Source organism: Psammomys obesus, unplaced genomic scaffold, assembly GCF_907164565.1.
Source record: "Psammomys obesus unplaced genomic scaffold, mPsaObe1.curated_primary_1811, whole genome shotgun sequence".
Taxonomy (NCBI): domain Eukaryota; kingdom Metazoa; phylum Chordata; class Mammalia; order Rodentia; family Muridae; genus Psammomys; species Psammomys obesus.
The window spans coordinates 3669288-3686547 of record NW_026585643.1 but is presented as its reverse complement, the minus strand read 5'-3'; the positions used below and the strand labels follow the sequence as shown (position 1 = coordinate 3686547).

The 17260-nt window shown below is 45.1% G+C and overlaps 2 protein-coding genes across 2 annotated transcripts; both read right to left on the bottom strand.

Moving 5' to 3' along the window:
- Positions 1-816: 816 nt before the first annotated feature.
- Sap18 (Sin3A associated protein 18) lies at positions 817-6424 on the bottom strand. The gene is made up of 4 exons (XM_055617038.1): positions 6273-6424; positions 6041-6150; positions 1578-1700; positions 817-1246 (listed from the first exon to the last, which is right to left on the bottom strand). The coding sequence occupies exons 1-4, from the start codon at positions 6399-6401 to the stop codon at positions 1090-1092; spliced, it is 519 nt and encodes a 172-aa protein (XP_055473013.1). The 5' UTR covers positions 6402-6424; the 3' UTR covers positions 817-1089.
- Positions 6425-6952: 528 nt separating this feature from the next.
- LOC129684430 (HIG1 domain family member 1A, mitochondrial-like) lies at positions 6953-7264 on the bottom strand. The gene has a single exon (XM_055617589.1). The coding sequence runs from the start codon at positions 7262-7264 to the stop codon at positions 6953-6955; it is 312 nt and encodes a 103-aa protein (XP_055473564.1).
- Between the last annotated feature and the right edge of the window lie 9996 nt (positions 7265-17260).

Here is a 17260-nt window from a genome sequence, read left to right as displayed (position 1 = left end):
AAAGGCTATGCATTATCACCACAGCACTTTCCCAGGGTAATGACTATGTAACATTCTCAGGCTAAGGATTTTTGTTTATTAAGAGTTTTTAAGTGTTTAATACTAAAAACGTTCTTTGGTCTAGGTTTGGTCCCATATATCTCTAATCCCAGAATAGAAAGCAGAAGGCAAGTCAGATCTCTGAATCTTAGGCCAGCCTAGCCTACATAGCGAAGACTCTCAAAAACAGGGGCTAGAGAGTACTTGTTGCCTTCGGGTGGAGTCTGTCGCCATGTATTTTTAGTCTGGTTTGTACCGTGCAGGACTTCAACAGAGCAGGGTCAGTAATGCCTGCTGTGAGCTGAGCATCCGCAGCCTTCCTTGCCAGTGCAATCAGTCGCTGCACCTCACTTGTGCAGGTTTTGAGAACTTAGCAGTGTGCTCTCCACAGTATCTGGTTCAGCTAAGCTGTCCCACATAAGCTAGGAACAGAGAGGACAAGTCCAGAACTACTTAGTTTGTCTATGTGTGGTGGTGGTGTGGTGTATGTGTGTGTGTGTGTGGGGGGGGGGGTTGTTTGGTTTTGTCAAGACAGGGTTTCTCTGTGTAGCCTTAGCTGTCCTGGACTCGGTTTGTAGACCAGGCTGACTTCGAACTCAAAGAGATCCAACTGCCTCTGCCTCCAAGTGCTGGGATTAAAGGCACACACCACCACACCAGGCTTATAATTCATTGTTTTATACAACTCCATGGCTTGCTTCTTCTGCCTCTTTAGGGCTTAAAATGCTCTCTCTACTGCTTAGGAAAAACACTAAAGAAGGTGAGACTCATGCTGCATTAATGTTCACACCTGGACTGATTGCACACATGTATTTCACAAAACAGTTTATACAGAATGCTAAGAGCACTTTTCTTCGTATTTTACAGAAGGGCTTAAAACATACGGACTTTCTGTAATATACCAAAGCACATCCAACTCTAATTCCTAAATAAATGTGTTACAATTCGTTGAAAATTTAAAGGCTTAATGGCAAAGTCCAGGGGAGGAAAGATTAAGTAAGTTTATTTTACAAACTGGCTGAAAAATAACTTCAAGAGAGTCAATAGAATTCAGTACGGTCTCATGCGCCCTGACGAAGGCGGTGCCCGATTTGGAGGAGTGATGGCTATGTCCAGATAATCTCCTATTTGGAACTTCTGTGACTGCAGGGTCATGGAGTCATCGGTGCCCTTCCTGCCAGACATGGTGCTGCCAATCTCCTTAACTCTGCAGGAAAAGCAAAGCAACTGTTAATGGACTCGAAATGCATCAGTACAGAACAGTACAGACTACAGTGAACATGAAATGATCTCCACATGACAAAAGTCCAGAATTTAAGCACTATATTCAAACTAGGCTGAGATCTGAATATACGCCTGTAGACAACACCACTGCCACTGAAGAGATTATCCTAAAGCCAGACATGCCTGTAATTCCAACACTGAAGCCTGAGACAGACTGACAGCTGCATCTTGTCAAAGAGAGAAAGAGGGAAGAAGGGGGGGGAGGCGACTGCAAAATCCATTGATTACAGGAATTAAAGTAACAAGTCACCTACCGATATCCAGGCCTTTTAAGATCCATAAAAACAATTGCAAAATTGAAGTGTGTGCCTTTCTTTCTGGCTTCTGGGTAGACTTCCTTTACTAAGCTGGTCAGTTCCTTCAAGGTTGCATCCATCCTGGATTTTTTGAAAAGATAATGATCAATAAACATCATTATAACAAGGACATTAAAAAACAGCAATTGTACATCCTTGAGTATTTCCAGGGTCTCACTATATGATTTGTGGGCTGGCAAAAAAGCCTGGTAAGAAAAAGACAATTTGCTACACAATCCTGGCAACCTGTGTCAACCCAAATGAAAGTCAAAAAGGAGAGTCCAAACCCACGTCTTTTGACATCCACAAGCATTTCATGGAATGTGCACACACACACACACACAACTAATAAGGAACAAAACAAAACAAACCTATTTGCTTCTGAATATGTCCTGTGTTGGCCTCAATGCTAAAAACATCAATAACTTAAAGAATCCTGCTACAAGGGCTTAAGGAGATTCCCACATACCCTCTTCTGAGGCTCCATACTAACATCATCTGGCTCACTGATCTCTTTTATCTGCAAGTAATCAGTCCGAATTATTCAGCTATCCAAAATAAGTGTCTAATCTCTAAGATACACAATCTCCCATACATTACAGCATCTAAACTCGGAACACATCCTAAAATCAATGTGTGAGGACAGCATCTTCATAAGGATATGCAAGTTCTTGTTCTCTCATAGAATCTTAATGACAGAGGCAGGCATGATGGCTTCGCAGGTAAAAGTGCTTGCTGCCAGCCTGATGACCTCAGTTTTATCCTTGGAACCCACACATGTACCATGACACTCCCAAATGCCACATATACACACACAAAATAAGACTGTAATAAAAGCTTGCCAGTGAGATGGCTCAGTATGTAAAGACACTTGCCACACACCTGCTGTCCTGAGTCCAATCCCCAGAACTCTCAAAATAATGTGGAAATACTCCAAAACTTGTCCTCTGACCTCTACAAGAGCTGCTGCACTTGCACAGTGCAAACAACATAAAATAATGAAAAAAATTATTTTAAAATAATGAATCTTAAAGCCATGGGCATGAAATTTTAAGACAAACTACAGGCACATTTTACAACATAAACCATTATTAACTTAAAAATACTTATCTAAACTCAGAATTAAATAGTCCCTTGTGCTAACACAGCACAAAATGTGAACATCTTAGCAATATTTAACAACCTAGTTTACATTTATATTGTTTTGACCATGACAAGGAGAGAGGTGAAATGCAAAATCTAAACTTACAGCAGCATTTTGTGTTAAGTGCTGAAAAAATGGCAGAACCCTAGACAGACACTTCAGAGTAAGAACAATGATGTAATAGAATCGAGGAGAGAACCAAGAGCCCTCTGCATTTCACTGTGAACTTTACAAATCTCCACACCACTATACTTAAGTACAGGAAATGAAAAATACACAGGATGACATTGTCCTCCATTTTCTATTCCAAATATTTCTCGATATTCCTGCAATAGAACTCAGTCTTCCAGAACATGCCTTTCTTCTGCTAGTCCAATACAAAAGATTTTAAAACAAAAAAAAAAAAACCACCCATTTAGCTGTCCAAGTAATCACCCTAATTAAACTTTTCCAAGTCCTCCCCTCATCATCTCATTAAACATTCTTGTTATTTCCTGCTCTTAAACAGATAAAATTTTATTTTCCTCCATATTTAGCTACGTTGAGGTTTTGTTTTTGTGGTTTTCTGACCAGGTCTTCATGCATATAGACAAGCAAACTATCACTGAGCTACTCCCTCAGGTCCAATGTATAAACTACTGTGGAGTGCCACCTGTCATCACTTCTTGGGGAGGGTCTCACTGCATGCACAGCACAGCATGCCAATGCCTGACACGTCCCACCTGTGACCCTCCCTATCAGAGTCACCAAGGACATTACTTACTTGTATTAGCACAAATACTTTGCTCACCAAGATACAAGTCAGACAACCTCCGAGAGTCAGCTGGCACCCTCCCTCACTACAGGCCTGACTCCCCAGCAATGAGAGCAGTGGGGACACACTGAAGCAGAACAAAGAAGTACACAAGCCCACAACAAGGAAGGTATTTCTAGAAACAGGTTAGAAGGTGGTCTCTCTTTTGCCATGGGCATGTTCCAGACCAAAAACCATTTTATGCAGCCATGCAGGAAGTCTGCAAACCCAATACTTTCCTTGAATGCAACGAATTATAGACCAATTCTTACCAATCCAAAAAATAAAATAAAAAAAATAAAAAATCAGTGCTATTAACATAACTGTGGGAATCTCTGCATATGTACACAATACAACATTAAAGAGGGTTTTTGGAGGAAAAAAAGTTTATGAGTGTTCTACTTGCATATATATTGTGTGCACCATGTCTATCTATGGAGGCCAGACAAGTCTGTTGGCTCACCATATAGCTGGAGTTACAGGCTGTTGAGCTCCCAAACATGGGTAAATGCCAAGAACTGAATTTTTGGAGCCTGTGAGCACTATTTAGCACTCAGCTCTCTACAGCTCTCCTAAAAAGCTTTTTAAAAAAATACAGTGAGTGGAGAGGTGCTAGAGAGCTGGCTCAGCACCTAAGAGCACTTGTTGCTCTTGCAGAGGACCTGGGTTCAATTCCCAGCACCTACATGGTGGTTCAAAACTCTAGTCCCAGGGATCCGATACCCACTCCAGACCTCAGTGGGCACCATTCATGTAGTGCACACATATACATGCAGGCAAAACACCCATATACATAAAAATAATTAACACTGAAAGCTATCACACTAAAACTATGACATAAACATATTTACTTCATGCTATGTACATTTCAAGTAAAATCTTATTTTCTCAGAACTGGAGTTCCGTGTGTAGTCAAATGAGTTGTAAAACTTCAGATAAAAGGACACTGTTATGTAATTTTGCAGCTGGATTTTACTTCAGCAAAACTGATATTCTAGTCTGAAATTAAGTCTGAAAATTTAGATTCTGTCCCCAGTGAACTTCAATGATGGCATAAACTCTGAGGTGAAATAACTCTGATTTTCTTATGTTTTTGAGGCAATTTTTTTTTTTTTAATTAAACAAGCTTTTACACTTTGGCTGGGCCTTAATTTATCAGCCAAAAGTCCTAAGAGCACATCATAAAGGATGTGCAAAGGTTCTGAGTAAACACTACGTCATTTTTAAAATAAGAAACTGGAGCATTCCAAGATTTTGATCTCCCCGTGGTTCTGGAGCAATCTCTACAGAGACAGACAGATAACCCTGTATAAAAAGCTGAGCTCACTGTATAGAATGGCAAAACTTTACATAAGGAAAGCCTGCAAACTGGAACTCTTATTTGTTGGGAAAATGGAATTTTAATATTTGAAAAATGGCTTACATTAATCCACTATTGAATAGTTCTCCCCTAAAAGTTCAATCACTATCTTTTGTTTTGGGTAGGTTTCTTTTTTGTTTGGACCTCACCTTTTACAGCAGGCTGGCTTCGAACTCAGAGATCCGCCTGCAGTAAGAAATTACTGTGTGCTTACCAGGTGCAGAGCTCCTAATGGTCAAGTGTGAAAAGGTTAGTTTTGCCAGGTGAGGTGGAACATGCCTGTAATCCCAGCACTGGGGAGGCAGAGGCAGGTGGATCTCTGTGAGTTTGAGGGCAGCCTGGTCTACAAATCGAGTCTGGGATATCCAGACCTCTGTTATACGGGGGAAACCCTGTCCCCCAAAACCGAAAAGGACTGGAGAGATGGCTCAGTGGTTAAGCGCAGTGTCTGCTCTTCCAGTGGAGAAAGGTTCGATTCCCAGCACCCACATGACAGCTCACAAGCTGTCTATAACTCCAGTTCCAAGGGATCGGAGACTCTCACACCAATGCTCATAAAACTGTTATTTAAAAAAGAAAAACCGAAAAAGTAGATGTTGCACAACCTCCAAAAGTTAAAGTGGCAAAATTTGCATTATATCTTACCACAACAGAAATATATTAAAATTGGCCTTCACCGTTTTTCAAAAGCCAGTGTTAACCAACACGAAGGAGAGGCTTGTGTGGTCCTCGCTGAGTGGACAGCAGGGCAGGTGTGCAGAAATAAAACACTTGGGACAGCCTTCTTCACTGAACAAACACCAGGCGCGTTTACACCGCTGCTAGAGCAGACAGAACTCGGGTTTGGTGGCGCTTTTCAATTTTCGGTGCCACGATACAACCTTAGGCTTCATTCTGCCAATGCTCTGAGAACACGTCTACGCAACTGCCAGCTCCCGATTCCCTACCATCTTACCACCTCGTTTTAAACTCTCTACGTGAGTTTTTGTGCCAGGCAGCCACACGGTGAGGGCAACGGCGCTCGGTTCACTCTAACCTAACGTTTCCTCGCCGCTCCTAAGGGCGTTTCAAGGCGGGCAAAGCCCTGTCCCTGAGGGCGCAAGGCCCGGTCCCGCGAGGCTCACCAGGTGTAGATCTGCAGCTCGCTCGAGGGCACGTTCCCGCGGGAGAACTCGTCCATGCGGTGGTGGCGGCCGTTGTTGGTGGTGAAGACCCGCAGCAGGAGCGGGCAGGTCTGCGGAGAGGCGGGGAGTCAGCCCCGGCCGCGCCACTGGCCTTCCCGCCCTCCCGCCCGCAGGCCGCGCCCGCCTCTTCCCCGCCCGCCGCCTCCGCCCCGCAGCGGCCCGCGGCCCGCACCTTCTCGCGGTCGATCGGCTTCTCCGGCTCCTTCTTGATTTCCTCCTGGGTAACGCGCGACTCCACCGCCATCTTCCTCCTTCGGCCCGGCAGACGCTCGCCCTGACCTCCGACCCCTGCAGCGAGCATCAGCTAGCAGTCTCTCGCGAGGAAAAGGCACGAGCTTTTATAGCGTGCGAGGGGCAGGGCGGGGCGTCGCTCCGCGCAGGCGCACTTCCCTTGCGGCTGCAGACCGGAAGCGCCTGCGTGTTGCCCCGAGGTGGGGGCGGGACGCGCGCATGCGTAGTGGCCTGCGAGCCGCTTCTAGAAAAGTTGGTCCTGAGTCGGTTGTTTTCTTGTGTATACACGGCCCGAGTAAGCTTAACGGGATGTTTTCATACATAAGGATGAAAATGTGTAGCGAACACGGAAAGCTTCAGAGCGTTCAGGTGACATCTAAAAATATGAGCGAGTTAGTGACATTGATGATAAATGGGCATAGGACTGGTTTATAGGAACTCCTAAGGTAGACTTGTACTGCAAAGCCAGCGGATGTAGATGGTGGTGAAACCCTCCGTTGCGGGGAAGTGAACGAATTTGGCTTTTTCCCCCCCTTAACCCACACATTATTTATTATAGACACAAGCATGGAACCTCAATATGAGACGTCTACCCCGACCAAGGCAGCAGCAGCTCTTCTTCTAAGGCCTGCTCTTGGCCCAGAATTTTTGATACATGGAATAGGCCATACGGAGAGTCATGGTCCCCACAACAAAGCCCAGGGCAGCCAGGCGCACGTGGATCAAGTGAATGGACTTCTTCGTACTTCCCCTGCTCTTCAGTTTGTATAACTCAAACGCAATAATTGCTGCAAATCCTACCATTCCAATGGGGACAAACGGTGTCTCTTTAGCTTTCCGAATAAACTTGGACCCCTGACCCTCGCCATATGAACAAAGAGAAAGGTCTGTGTTGGTCGACGTTGTGATTTCTTGAAGAGTCCTCGGAGACATACCACCCTGTCCAGTTCTGCCGGCTTCTGGGCTCTTATGTCACACAAAATTCAAGAGAATCAAACCCAGGGGCATGGTGGCGCACACCTTTCACCCCACTCGGGGAGGCAAAGGCAGGCAGATCGCTGTGAGTTCGAGGCCAGTCTGGTGTACAAAACGAGTCCAGGACAGCCAAGGCTACACAGAGAAACAAAAAAACAAAACAAACAAACAAAAACCACAAAAAATAATAATAAAATAAACGAGTCGAATGTATTCTATTGGCAAAAATTAGATCCCGACAATAGCAGCTGTTGGACTTGACCCCTCTGTACTCTGGTGAGAAAGCAGGCCGGTAGACACACTTTTGATTAGGGTTATTCGGTGGTCATTCCCAGTCCTAACGACCTCCTTCTTGGTGGTTAGCCTCTAGAGAAACTCTTTGCTAGAGGGTATCCAGAGATATTGTATGTGCTCAGAGAATACTGTATGTATTCAGAGATACTGAAGTGCTCTTCACTTGCTGTTCTTACAGAGGAGCAGGTGGGTTCCAGTGCCCGTAACTCCAGTTCCAGGGGCTCTGTGCTCTTCTGGCTTCCTCCAGCACTGCACGCATGTGGTGCACAGACACCCAGTCAAAACACCCATACACATAAAATTAAAAAAAAAAATCTTTAAAAAGGATGTAACTTCAGACAGAGACTGTTCCTCTGTCCAGGTGCACAGCAGCAGCAGAAATGCAAACTCAAACCACCAGGAGATCACATTTCACCCTGCTGGACTAGCCAAAATGTGAACGTATGACAGACAAGCCCTTTCACGGCTAGGGTTTCTCTGTGCAGCTTTTTAGACCAGGCTGGCCTTGAATTCAGAGAGATCCACCTGCCTCTGCCTCCTGAGTGCTGGGGTTAAAGTACACCACCATGCTTGGCTGGCTGGACAAGGGAATTCTTGCAGGTAGCGGTCATCTAATTTGAAAAGCCGACTGTAGAAAAACTAGTGACATCTACATCTTAAAAATGTAGAATGAAGAATGAAGCAGCCTTGCAGTGGTGGACACACATCTTTAATCCCAGCACTCGGGAGGCAGAGGTGGGCGGATCTCTGTGAGTTTAAGGCCAGCCTGGTCTACAGAGCAAATTCCAGGACAGCCAGAGCTACACAGAGAAACGCTGTCTCAAAAACAAATACCACACACACACACACACACACACACACACACACAATCCCATTCCTTATGTTTACCCAACAGGAAGAAGCAAAGGTGGAAGCAAGTAAAAATACTTTCCTCATCAAGAGGTAGGGAAGCTAGTATGGAATGGACAGAGCAGGGGTTCAATTTATGTAAATCCCCCAAACAGGAAAGCTCATCTGACATTGCCTGGTGGCAGAAAGAGAGTGATCACATTCAGAGAAGCGTTATCTGAGGGTGAGCTCAACTGTACAGCTTGTGTGGGCCAGCTTCTCCCAGGCTAGACACGTGCCTGTGCACATTAGACAGGGGTGTGGCTTTTCATTAATCTGTGGGATTTGGATCACTGTCAAAATTTTGTTCTTTAAAATGTGATTAGGATAAAATCCAGCAAGAAGGCTGTGTTCATTTTTTAAATGACATTTAAAAACCAAACACCTGTTACATGATTCTAATAGTAAGACTTTCTTGGAGTGTTCATAATGAAAACATACAGACACATGAGGGCAGTGTAAGCAATCAGTTAAAGGGGGAATACTGTAGCTATGAAGAGGAAGAAACTCAAAACCTTTTTGTTGGCAACCCGGGGGAGACTACACGTCCTAGATTCCAGTTTTCATTCGTTCAGGGACTGTTCCAAATAACCGGCGCTCACCGAAATGGAATTTCCCAACACCACAAGGCAGTAAATCTGCAGCTATTTTTCAGAGATTTGGGATCCGGTTGTAAATACACTTACTGAGCAAGCTTGGTGATTTGAGTTCAACCCCTGAAATCCACATTATGGTGGGGAAAAAAGGAGGACCAAATGCACAAATTTGTTCCCTGACCTCCACACATGTGTGAATATGCATAAATACAACAACCACAACAAAATTAAAGGAAGTTAAGATCACTTTTCAGCCTCCTTCAGTGACCTCCTCAGCCTAGTAGGAGCAGCTCTAAACACAAAAACCTTTAGGTGCGTGCATGCTTTCTCTCTGTTTCATTTGTTTATTTAGAATCTACGCGAGCAAGTATTATGCTTCTGGATGTGTTTGCCAAAGAGTTAAAGCAGAGACTCCAACAGACACTCCGTCGACGTTCGCAGCAGCGCTAGCCACAAGACTCTAGGCAGAAACAGTCCTGATACAGCAGGTTAACGGGAGAAGACACATGCACACAGGCCGGGCATGGCAGTGCACACCTTCAAACCTAGGAGGCAGAGGCAGGTGGGCCTCTGAGACCAGCCTGTCTACAAAGCTAGTTCCAGGCAGCCAGAGATACGCAGAGAAGACCTGTCCAAAAAATAAAAATAGAAGAAGGAAAGAAGGAAGGAAGGAAGGAAGGAAGGAAGGAAGGAAGGAAGGAGGAAGGAAGGGGGAAGGAAGGAAGGAAGGAAGGAAGGAAGGAGAAGGAAGGAAGAAAGGAAAAAAGGAAGGAAGGAAGGAAGGAAAAAAGGAAGGAAGGGAGGGAGGGAGGAAGGAAGGAAGGAAGGAAGGAAGGAAAAAAGGAAGGAAGGAAGGAAGAGAGGGAGGGAGGAAGGAAGGAGGAAGGAAGGGGAGGAAGGAAGGAAGGAAGGAAGGAAGGAAGGAAGGAAGGAAGGGGGAAGGAAGGAAGAAAGGAAAAAGGAAGGAAGGAAGGAAGAAAAGAAGGAAGGAAGGGGGAAGGAAGGAAGAAAGGAAGGAAGGAAGGGGGAAGGAAGGAAGAAAGGAAAAAAGGAAGGAAGGAAGGGAGGGAGGGAGGGAGGGAGGGAGGGAGGGAGGGAGGAAGACCACAGGGTATTCAGTTGTTAAAGGGAATAGCATTCTGGTGCTCGCTGCCACACGGAGGAGCTGTGAAAACATAGTAAGGGAAGCAAGCAGGGCAGAGGACAACCATGATTTTACTTACACAGGCACTTACGACAGTCAGAACGTAATACAGAGAGTAGAGTAAAGGTTAGCAAGGGCTAGGGTGTTGGAGTGGGGCATTATTGTTTAATGAGGGCAGAGTTTGTTTTTGAGATGAAGGAAATTTCTGGATAAGGATTGTAGCATTACTTATAGAGAACTGTGAATGCACTTAATGTCGCTGAATCATGTACCTCAACAGGGGTACAATAACACAGTGAATTTTATAGAAACTTCATCATAATTGTCACATTAAAGAAGGGAACATAAGAGTCACATGAATATGTCATTGAACTCTCTACTTCTTTTTTGCACTCCCTCTTTTTCACATTCCCCTTAGCATCATGAATGAGGAAAAGGCAGATTGTATGCAGCGGGAGGTTTTTCCAATACCCACGGCAGTTTTATACTGTTAAGACTGAGGAGGATGGATGCCTTCTGATGGCAGAGACTAAGCCTCTGTGAACATTAATGCACTATCCACAGGCGTCCTGATCTAGAAAGGCTTTGGGCTATGCACTTGCAGCTCCCTCGCTCCCGTGGGGCTTATTGGAAGCTTCTCTCTTTCCTACAATGACACTCTTTCTTTCAGGTACATCTGTGGGGGGCAGAGCATGCAGAATTTGTAAGCATAGCCTTTAGGTGATTCTGTTTCAAAGAGTTTAGGGGAGTAGCCTCATAGAGCACCTACCTGATACCAAGAGGAAAAAGTACATCTCTGTCCTGTGTCAGCGTTTCTCAATGTTCCTACAGCTTCACACAGCCAACCCTTGAATACAGCTCCTCATGCTGTGGTGACCCCCAACCATAACATTCTTTTTGTTGCTACTTCCTAAAACTGTAGTTTTGCTGTTGTTATGGATTGTAATGTGAATATCTGATATGCAGGATATCTGATATGCGACCCATGTGAAAAGATCATCTGGCCCCAAAGGGGTCATGATCAACAGGTTGAGAACCACTGCTCTCGACGACCTAAGCCCACTTTGGAACTCTGGGTGTTCTCTGTACTTTGCCATTCCAGCATGCCTGCCTGCCCACAGCACTGTGAGCGACGCCGCCACAGCCCATCCTGAAGCTCCTAACCACCTCGCTGAGGCAGTCTCACAGGCCTCCTCACTACAGAATGGGTAGTGTTTTTAAATCTCAAACCCTCTAGCAAAAGACTCTGCAGTGGCTGTTCCCGGCTGTCAACTTGACCACATCTGGAATTAAGTAACACACACACACCCCAAATGGCAGGGCACAACTGTAATGGAGTTTTGCTTAATCATTTGAAGTGACAAGTTCTACTTCTAATCTGAGTCTTTGAACTGGAAAGATCCACCTTTAATCTGGACCACTTCTTCTGGAAGCCTATATAAGGACATGGAAGAAGGAAGGTTTTGCTCTTTACCTGCTTGCTTTTGCCTTGCTAACAAATCCATTCCTTCACTAGCATTAGAGCCTACTTCTTGGGGATTCCATTGTATACGGAAGACCAGCAGAGACACCCAGCCTCAAGGACTGAACAACTATTGAATTTGTGACTTTCATTCACAGCTGGCCCTTGTTTGATTAGCTAGACTACAGCCTATAAGCCACTCTCATAAATTTCCTTTCTCAGCCTGATGGTAGTGGTGGTGGCATGGCCTTAAGCCATGGGGTGGAGGCAGGGAGTTGGAGGCCAGCCTGATCAACACAGTGAGTTCCAGGACAGCCAGGGCTATGCAGAGAAACCCTGTCTGGAAAAAAAAGGGGGGCAAAATAAATAAATAATTTTCCCCTCTCTGTGTATATTTTAAAGAGATTCATTCTATAAATTCTGTTATTCTAGCTTAGCAGTTCTCAACCAGTGGGTTGAGATACCTTTGGAGATCTAATGAACCTTTCACAGGGGTCACCCAAGACTACCAGAAAACACGGATATTTCCACTCAGTTCATAACAATAACAAAATCACAGTTATGAAGTAGCAAGGGAAATAATTCTATGGTTGGCGGCGGGGCGCTCACCACAACACAAAGAACTGTATTAAAGAATCGCAGAATCGCAGCACTAGGAAGATTGAGAACCATTGCTCTAGAGAACCCTGGCTAATACACCATTGCAATTTAGCCCTGCTAATCCCACCATCCTCCTCACTCATCGCGCCCAGGACAATCACACTGCTACTTCCTCAGCCTGGAGCAGTCTCCCCTGGGACTCTGCCCTGTCTGCAGCCTGAATTCACCCAGGACAAAAGCCAGTCCTCAGAGAAACATTTCCTAGAGTCTTTCTTGAGACATAGTTTCATGTAGCCCAGGCTGGCCTTAAACTCACGGAGGCTGTCTTTGAACTCCTGATCTTCCTGCTTCCGCCTGCCAAGTACTAGGTTTGTAGGCATGTGCCATGGAGTCTGGCTCTTCTTAGCTTCTTCAAGATAAAGTTCTCCCTCCCTCTTCCACTGAGCCTTCTTGGTTTATCTCTCACCTCATCTCCGCTTTCTGACTGCCTTACTTCTTCCCAGTATCGAATGTGTGCTCCCTGGAAGCCAGGCCCTGACTCTGACCTGAATTCCAGCTCCTAGCCATCCTTGGAGCTTTTCACAGACCTGAATAAATGTCTGATATAAACTGTGCATATACTGAGAGAGAAACTGGGTCAGTTCCACCAAAATAGGCCAGACGATGTGGACTCTGGAAACTAGAGAGCTTCTCGGGTTCTGAGATCATTTTGCAACAGTTTGTCCCGTAACAATCTGATTTTCGGTAGATGTTAACCCAAAGAAACAGAATAAGGACCATTCAAAGAGCTGCGGGTCTCACTTTATCCTCAAGCTTAAGCACTGGATGGATAGGTTTTAAAACATCTTTAAAACGGACACTCCTCAGGGCTGGAGCAATAGCTTGGTGGCTAAGAACACTTGCTGCTCTGTCAGAGGAACTGGATTCTGCTCCATCACTCATACCAGGCAGCTAGCAACTGTCACTCTAATCCCAATGGAATTAACATAATCTTCTAGCCTTATAGTCACCTCCATGCATGTGGCACACACACACACACACACACACACACACAGAGAGAGAGAGAGAGAGAGAGAGATAAGATAAAAATATTAATAATGGAAAATAAGTATCTTTTGAAAAAGACACTCAAGAATTTGCTGTGTTGAGCCATATGTTTGCTGGAATCTGCTGTCACTCTGTGTAGTATGTTCTCGGCTTTTATTCATACTCTTTTTTTTATTTAAAGGTTTTTCAAGACAGGGTTTCTCTATGTAGCCCTAGCTGGAACTCGCTCTGCAGACCAGGCAGGTTTTAAACTCAGAAATCAACCTGCCTCTGCCTCCCAAGTGCAGGGAGTAAAGGCGCACACCACCACACCCAGTCTAAATAGACTAGTGTTTAATCCTGTAATATCAAAGCGTCACTCTGAAATCAGATTTTAGATTTAAATCTCAATACAGACATAGTTAGCCAGTTAATCTTTTTTTAAAGATTAATTTTTATTTTATGTTTATAAGTATTTTGTCTGCATGTATGTGTATGTCACATGTGCCTGGTACTTGTGGAGGTCAGAAGAGGGACTCAGATCCCCTAAACTGGAGTTACAATTATCAGAGCCATGCTCTGGGTGCTGGCAACTGAACCCCAGTCCTCTGGAAAAGAAGCCAGTGCCCCTAACTGATGAGACATCTCTTCAGCCTTGCTGTTTAATCTTCAGTGTTTTGTGGGTGTGTTTGTTTGTGTTTCATTTGGGTTTTCTTTATTTGGGGAAGTTGTTTTGCTTTGTTCTTTCTTGGGGCGTCTAGTGTCTGTGTAGCCTTAGTTGTCCTGGACTCTATTTGAGGACCAGGCTGGCCTCGAACCTCTGAGTGCTGAGATTACAAGCATGCCACACCACTCCCAGCTTGGATTTGTTCTTAAGACAGGGAATCACTGTGTATCCATGGCTGGCCTGGAACTCCTTATGTAGACCAGGCTAACCTCAGATTCATAGAGACCCAACTGCCTCTGCCTCCCCAGTGCTGAGATTAAAGTCATGTACTGATTTGCCCAGCTTTTGTCTTGGTTTTTGTTTATCTTAAGTCTCTTCCCAGCTCTCAATTAAAAAATTGGGGTGCTGGGCAGTGGTGGCACATGCCTTTAATCCCAGCCCTCAGAAAACAGGCACCATACTTTCCCTGGCATGACAGACTGTAACCCAAGCCCAAACAAGCCCTTCCTTTCTGAAGTTACATTTCTCAGACATTTTGGGGTTTATGTTTGTTTGTTTTATTTTGTTGAGATAAGGTCTCACTGTGTAGCCTTGGCTAGCTGGAAACTCATTATGCAGAGCAGGCTGACCTGCAACTCATAGAGAGTTGTTTGCCTCTGTCTGAGATTAAAGGAGTACTCCACCATGCCTTCTGTCAGATTTTTTTTTTTTCCCCTAAGAAACCACCCACAGGAAGAAGTTTAAGACAGTTGTCATTGAATTTGGGCTTGGCTCATCCGGAAAGTTCTGCTAGTCATCCATGCAGCGGTAGAACTCTGAGAGGTCAACTGTGCTGGTCAAAGCCGTTTACATCTCGTTCTCAGCATTTCCAGAGTGTGAGCAGAGGCTGCAGAGCCTGCTGAGGACTTGGCTCATTTGCAGCACAATTTCACTATTACAGTATTTTGTTAGCCAAAGGGTGTCAACAGAGCATGCCCAGGAGGCGGAGACAATGTTAAAAAACAAACAAACAACTATTTTTCTTTGTGTGAGAGTGTGTGCGTGTGCGCACACACGTGTGCAGGTGCCTGAAGGGGCCAGAAGATGTCGGATCCCCCTAGAGCTACAGCTGCAGGCAGCTGTGAACTGCCCAGGTGGGAGCTTAGATCTGAACTTGGAACAGGCTGTGAACTGCTGAACCTTTTCTACAGCTTTGGACAACTTTTATGATGGAAAAAAAAAGCATGTTTGAGGTTAGCCACAGAATTCAATGAGGATTGCCTCAGTTTTGTGGTAACATCCCAAGCGTGAAAATTAAAAGCCAGAAGAACATGCACTTTCTCTGTCAGACCTGGTCAAGGCATTGGCTTTGGCTACAACAGTCAGAGTTTTTCACAGTCAGTTTGATCTAGTGTTTCGTGGCCTTAGTGTCCACAATGACCATAAGTCTGTTGTCTTCTGTCTTCTTCATGGCTGACTCAATGGTCACTATGATGACAAAATGGCCAAGTTTGCCATTTGGTAACAGCAAGACCCTGTTTCCAAAACCAGACAGTGGAGGATGAAGGCGGGCAGGACTGTGGCAGATGGCCTCCGACACTATGAGCCCACAGGCCTAGATATACACCATGCTCTAGAGCAACAAAGCCCTCAACTGCCATGTCCAGGTGCCCTACCTACACCCGCCACCACAGCACAAGCGCCCTGTGGTGCACACATTGGCAGACCAATGATGGAGGCTTCTCTGCAGTTTGCTCCCAGTAAAGGGTTGGTATTTGGCAGAGAGTACTCTGAGGGCATTGACTGGCTGGAGAACTGTCTCAGTCATATAGAGTCCAAGAACATCCTTTGGGACTGTCCCAGGTCAGTCTGAGTGTCTGCTTAGCTGCTTGCAGTAAGACAGCTGGCAGAGTGGCTCCTATGGGTGTTCTGGGCCTGTGCAGTCTCAAACGTGGATTTGGGAAATGACACTGTCAAACCACAGCAGCGTGTTGTATAGTAAGGGTTTTGATGTAACAGGGCTTAGTGACGGAGTACTTACCAGCATGCAGGAGGATCTATACTTTATCCCAGCAGTATAAAATAAACAAAGGATTCCTACATTGAAATTCAACCACATAACATCCTAGAAAAGGCCGAATTACGTAGACGGAACAGCCATCCGTTGTCGGGGGCTGGTGGGGAGAGAAAGGAGTGCATAGATAGAGGATTTAGCGTGGTGGGACTGCTTTATCTGGCCCTGGAGTGGTGGGTATCTGTTGTCATACATTTGTCCAGACCAGTCAAATACACAAAAGTGACCCTAAAGAATCTATGGGCATGGGGATAGTGATGAATGGAGGTAGCTGTGTAACAAATGTGCCCTTCTCAGGGACAAATTACAGAGAGAGTTGAACATGACTGAAGTAGTGAGGAAATGAAGAAAAAGACAGACACAGAAAGCATGAGTTGGGTGGTCTGGGCTCTCTGTTAGAGAAAGCACAGCAGCCAGAAAGCACAGAGTATTTATTCTAGAAAGTTGAACAAGGAGGCAAGGTTAGCATGTACAGCTGACCACGGAGGGAGGTTATTATGTTCAGTTAAACAAGGAGGCAGGGTTTACCGTAAACAGCTGGCTCAAGGAGGCAGGTTTAATTAAACTTGGTAGGAGCAGACTCTGTAGGGATCCAGCTTTAGGCTGTAAGTCTCTGGAGAGAGAACACCACGGTGGACATTTTCTGCACACACTGTCAACATTTGTATTTTGGTCCCCCAAGGAAAGCTTTGCCATTTGCCTCTGGGCCTCACCCAGGAGGAAGACTTTTCCAGCCCTCCATAGGCTGTGGTTCTGGGGTCCTTGAGAAGGCCATGATTATTCGAACAACAAACGTTCACTCAGGACTTCACTCCCAGGTCCTGGCCCTGCAGCAGACTCTCCTAGTCGAGATCCTCTTTAATTAGTTTGTTGTTGTTTGAAGTATCACAAATAGCATGCCCTTCACCTAGATTTTTTTTAAGCGCTGAATTCCTTTTATATCGCTTTTATTCACGGAAAAAAATATTTTAAGATAAAAAAAAAAAAAAACAACTTCATGCCCTGGCTCATCATCCTCAGTGTGTTCTCATCCCAGCATGCACTTTCCATAACGAGTAGAGCCCAGAGGTGATCCATTCCAGAGACTTTTCCATCCTCTGCGATCACCGTCTTTCTGCCCTAGCTGTGGAATGGCCCCCCAAGCAAGAGCAGCTGCCAAGATGGCCAGAGAACAAGAAACAAAATTTGTTTAGTTTTTACAAAGTGTTTTTAGTTTTTAAGAAT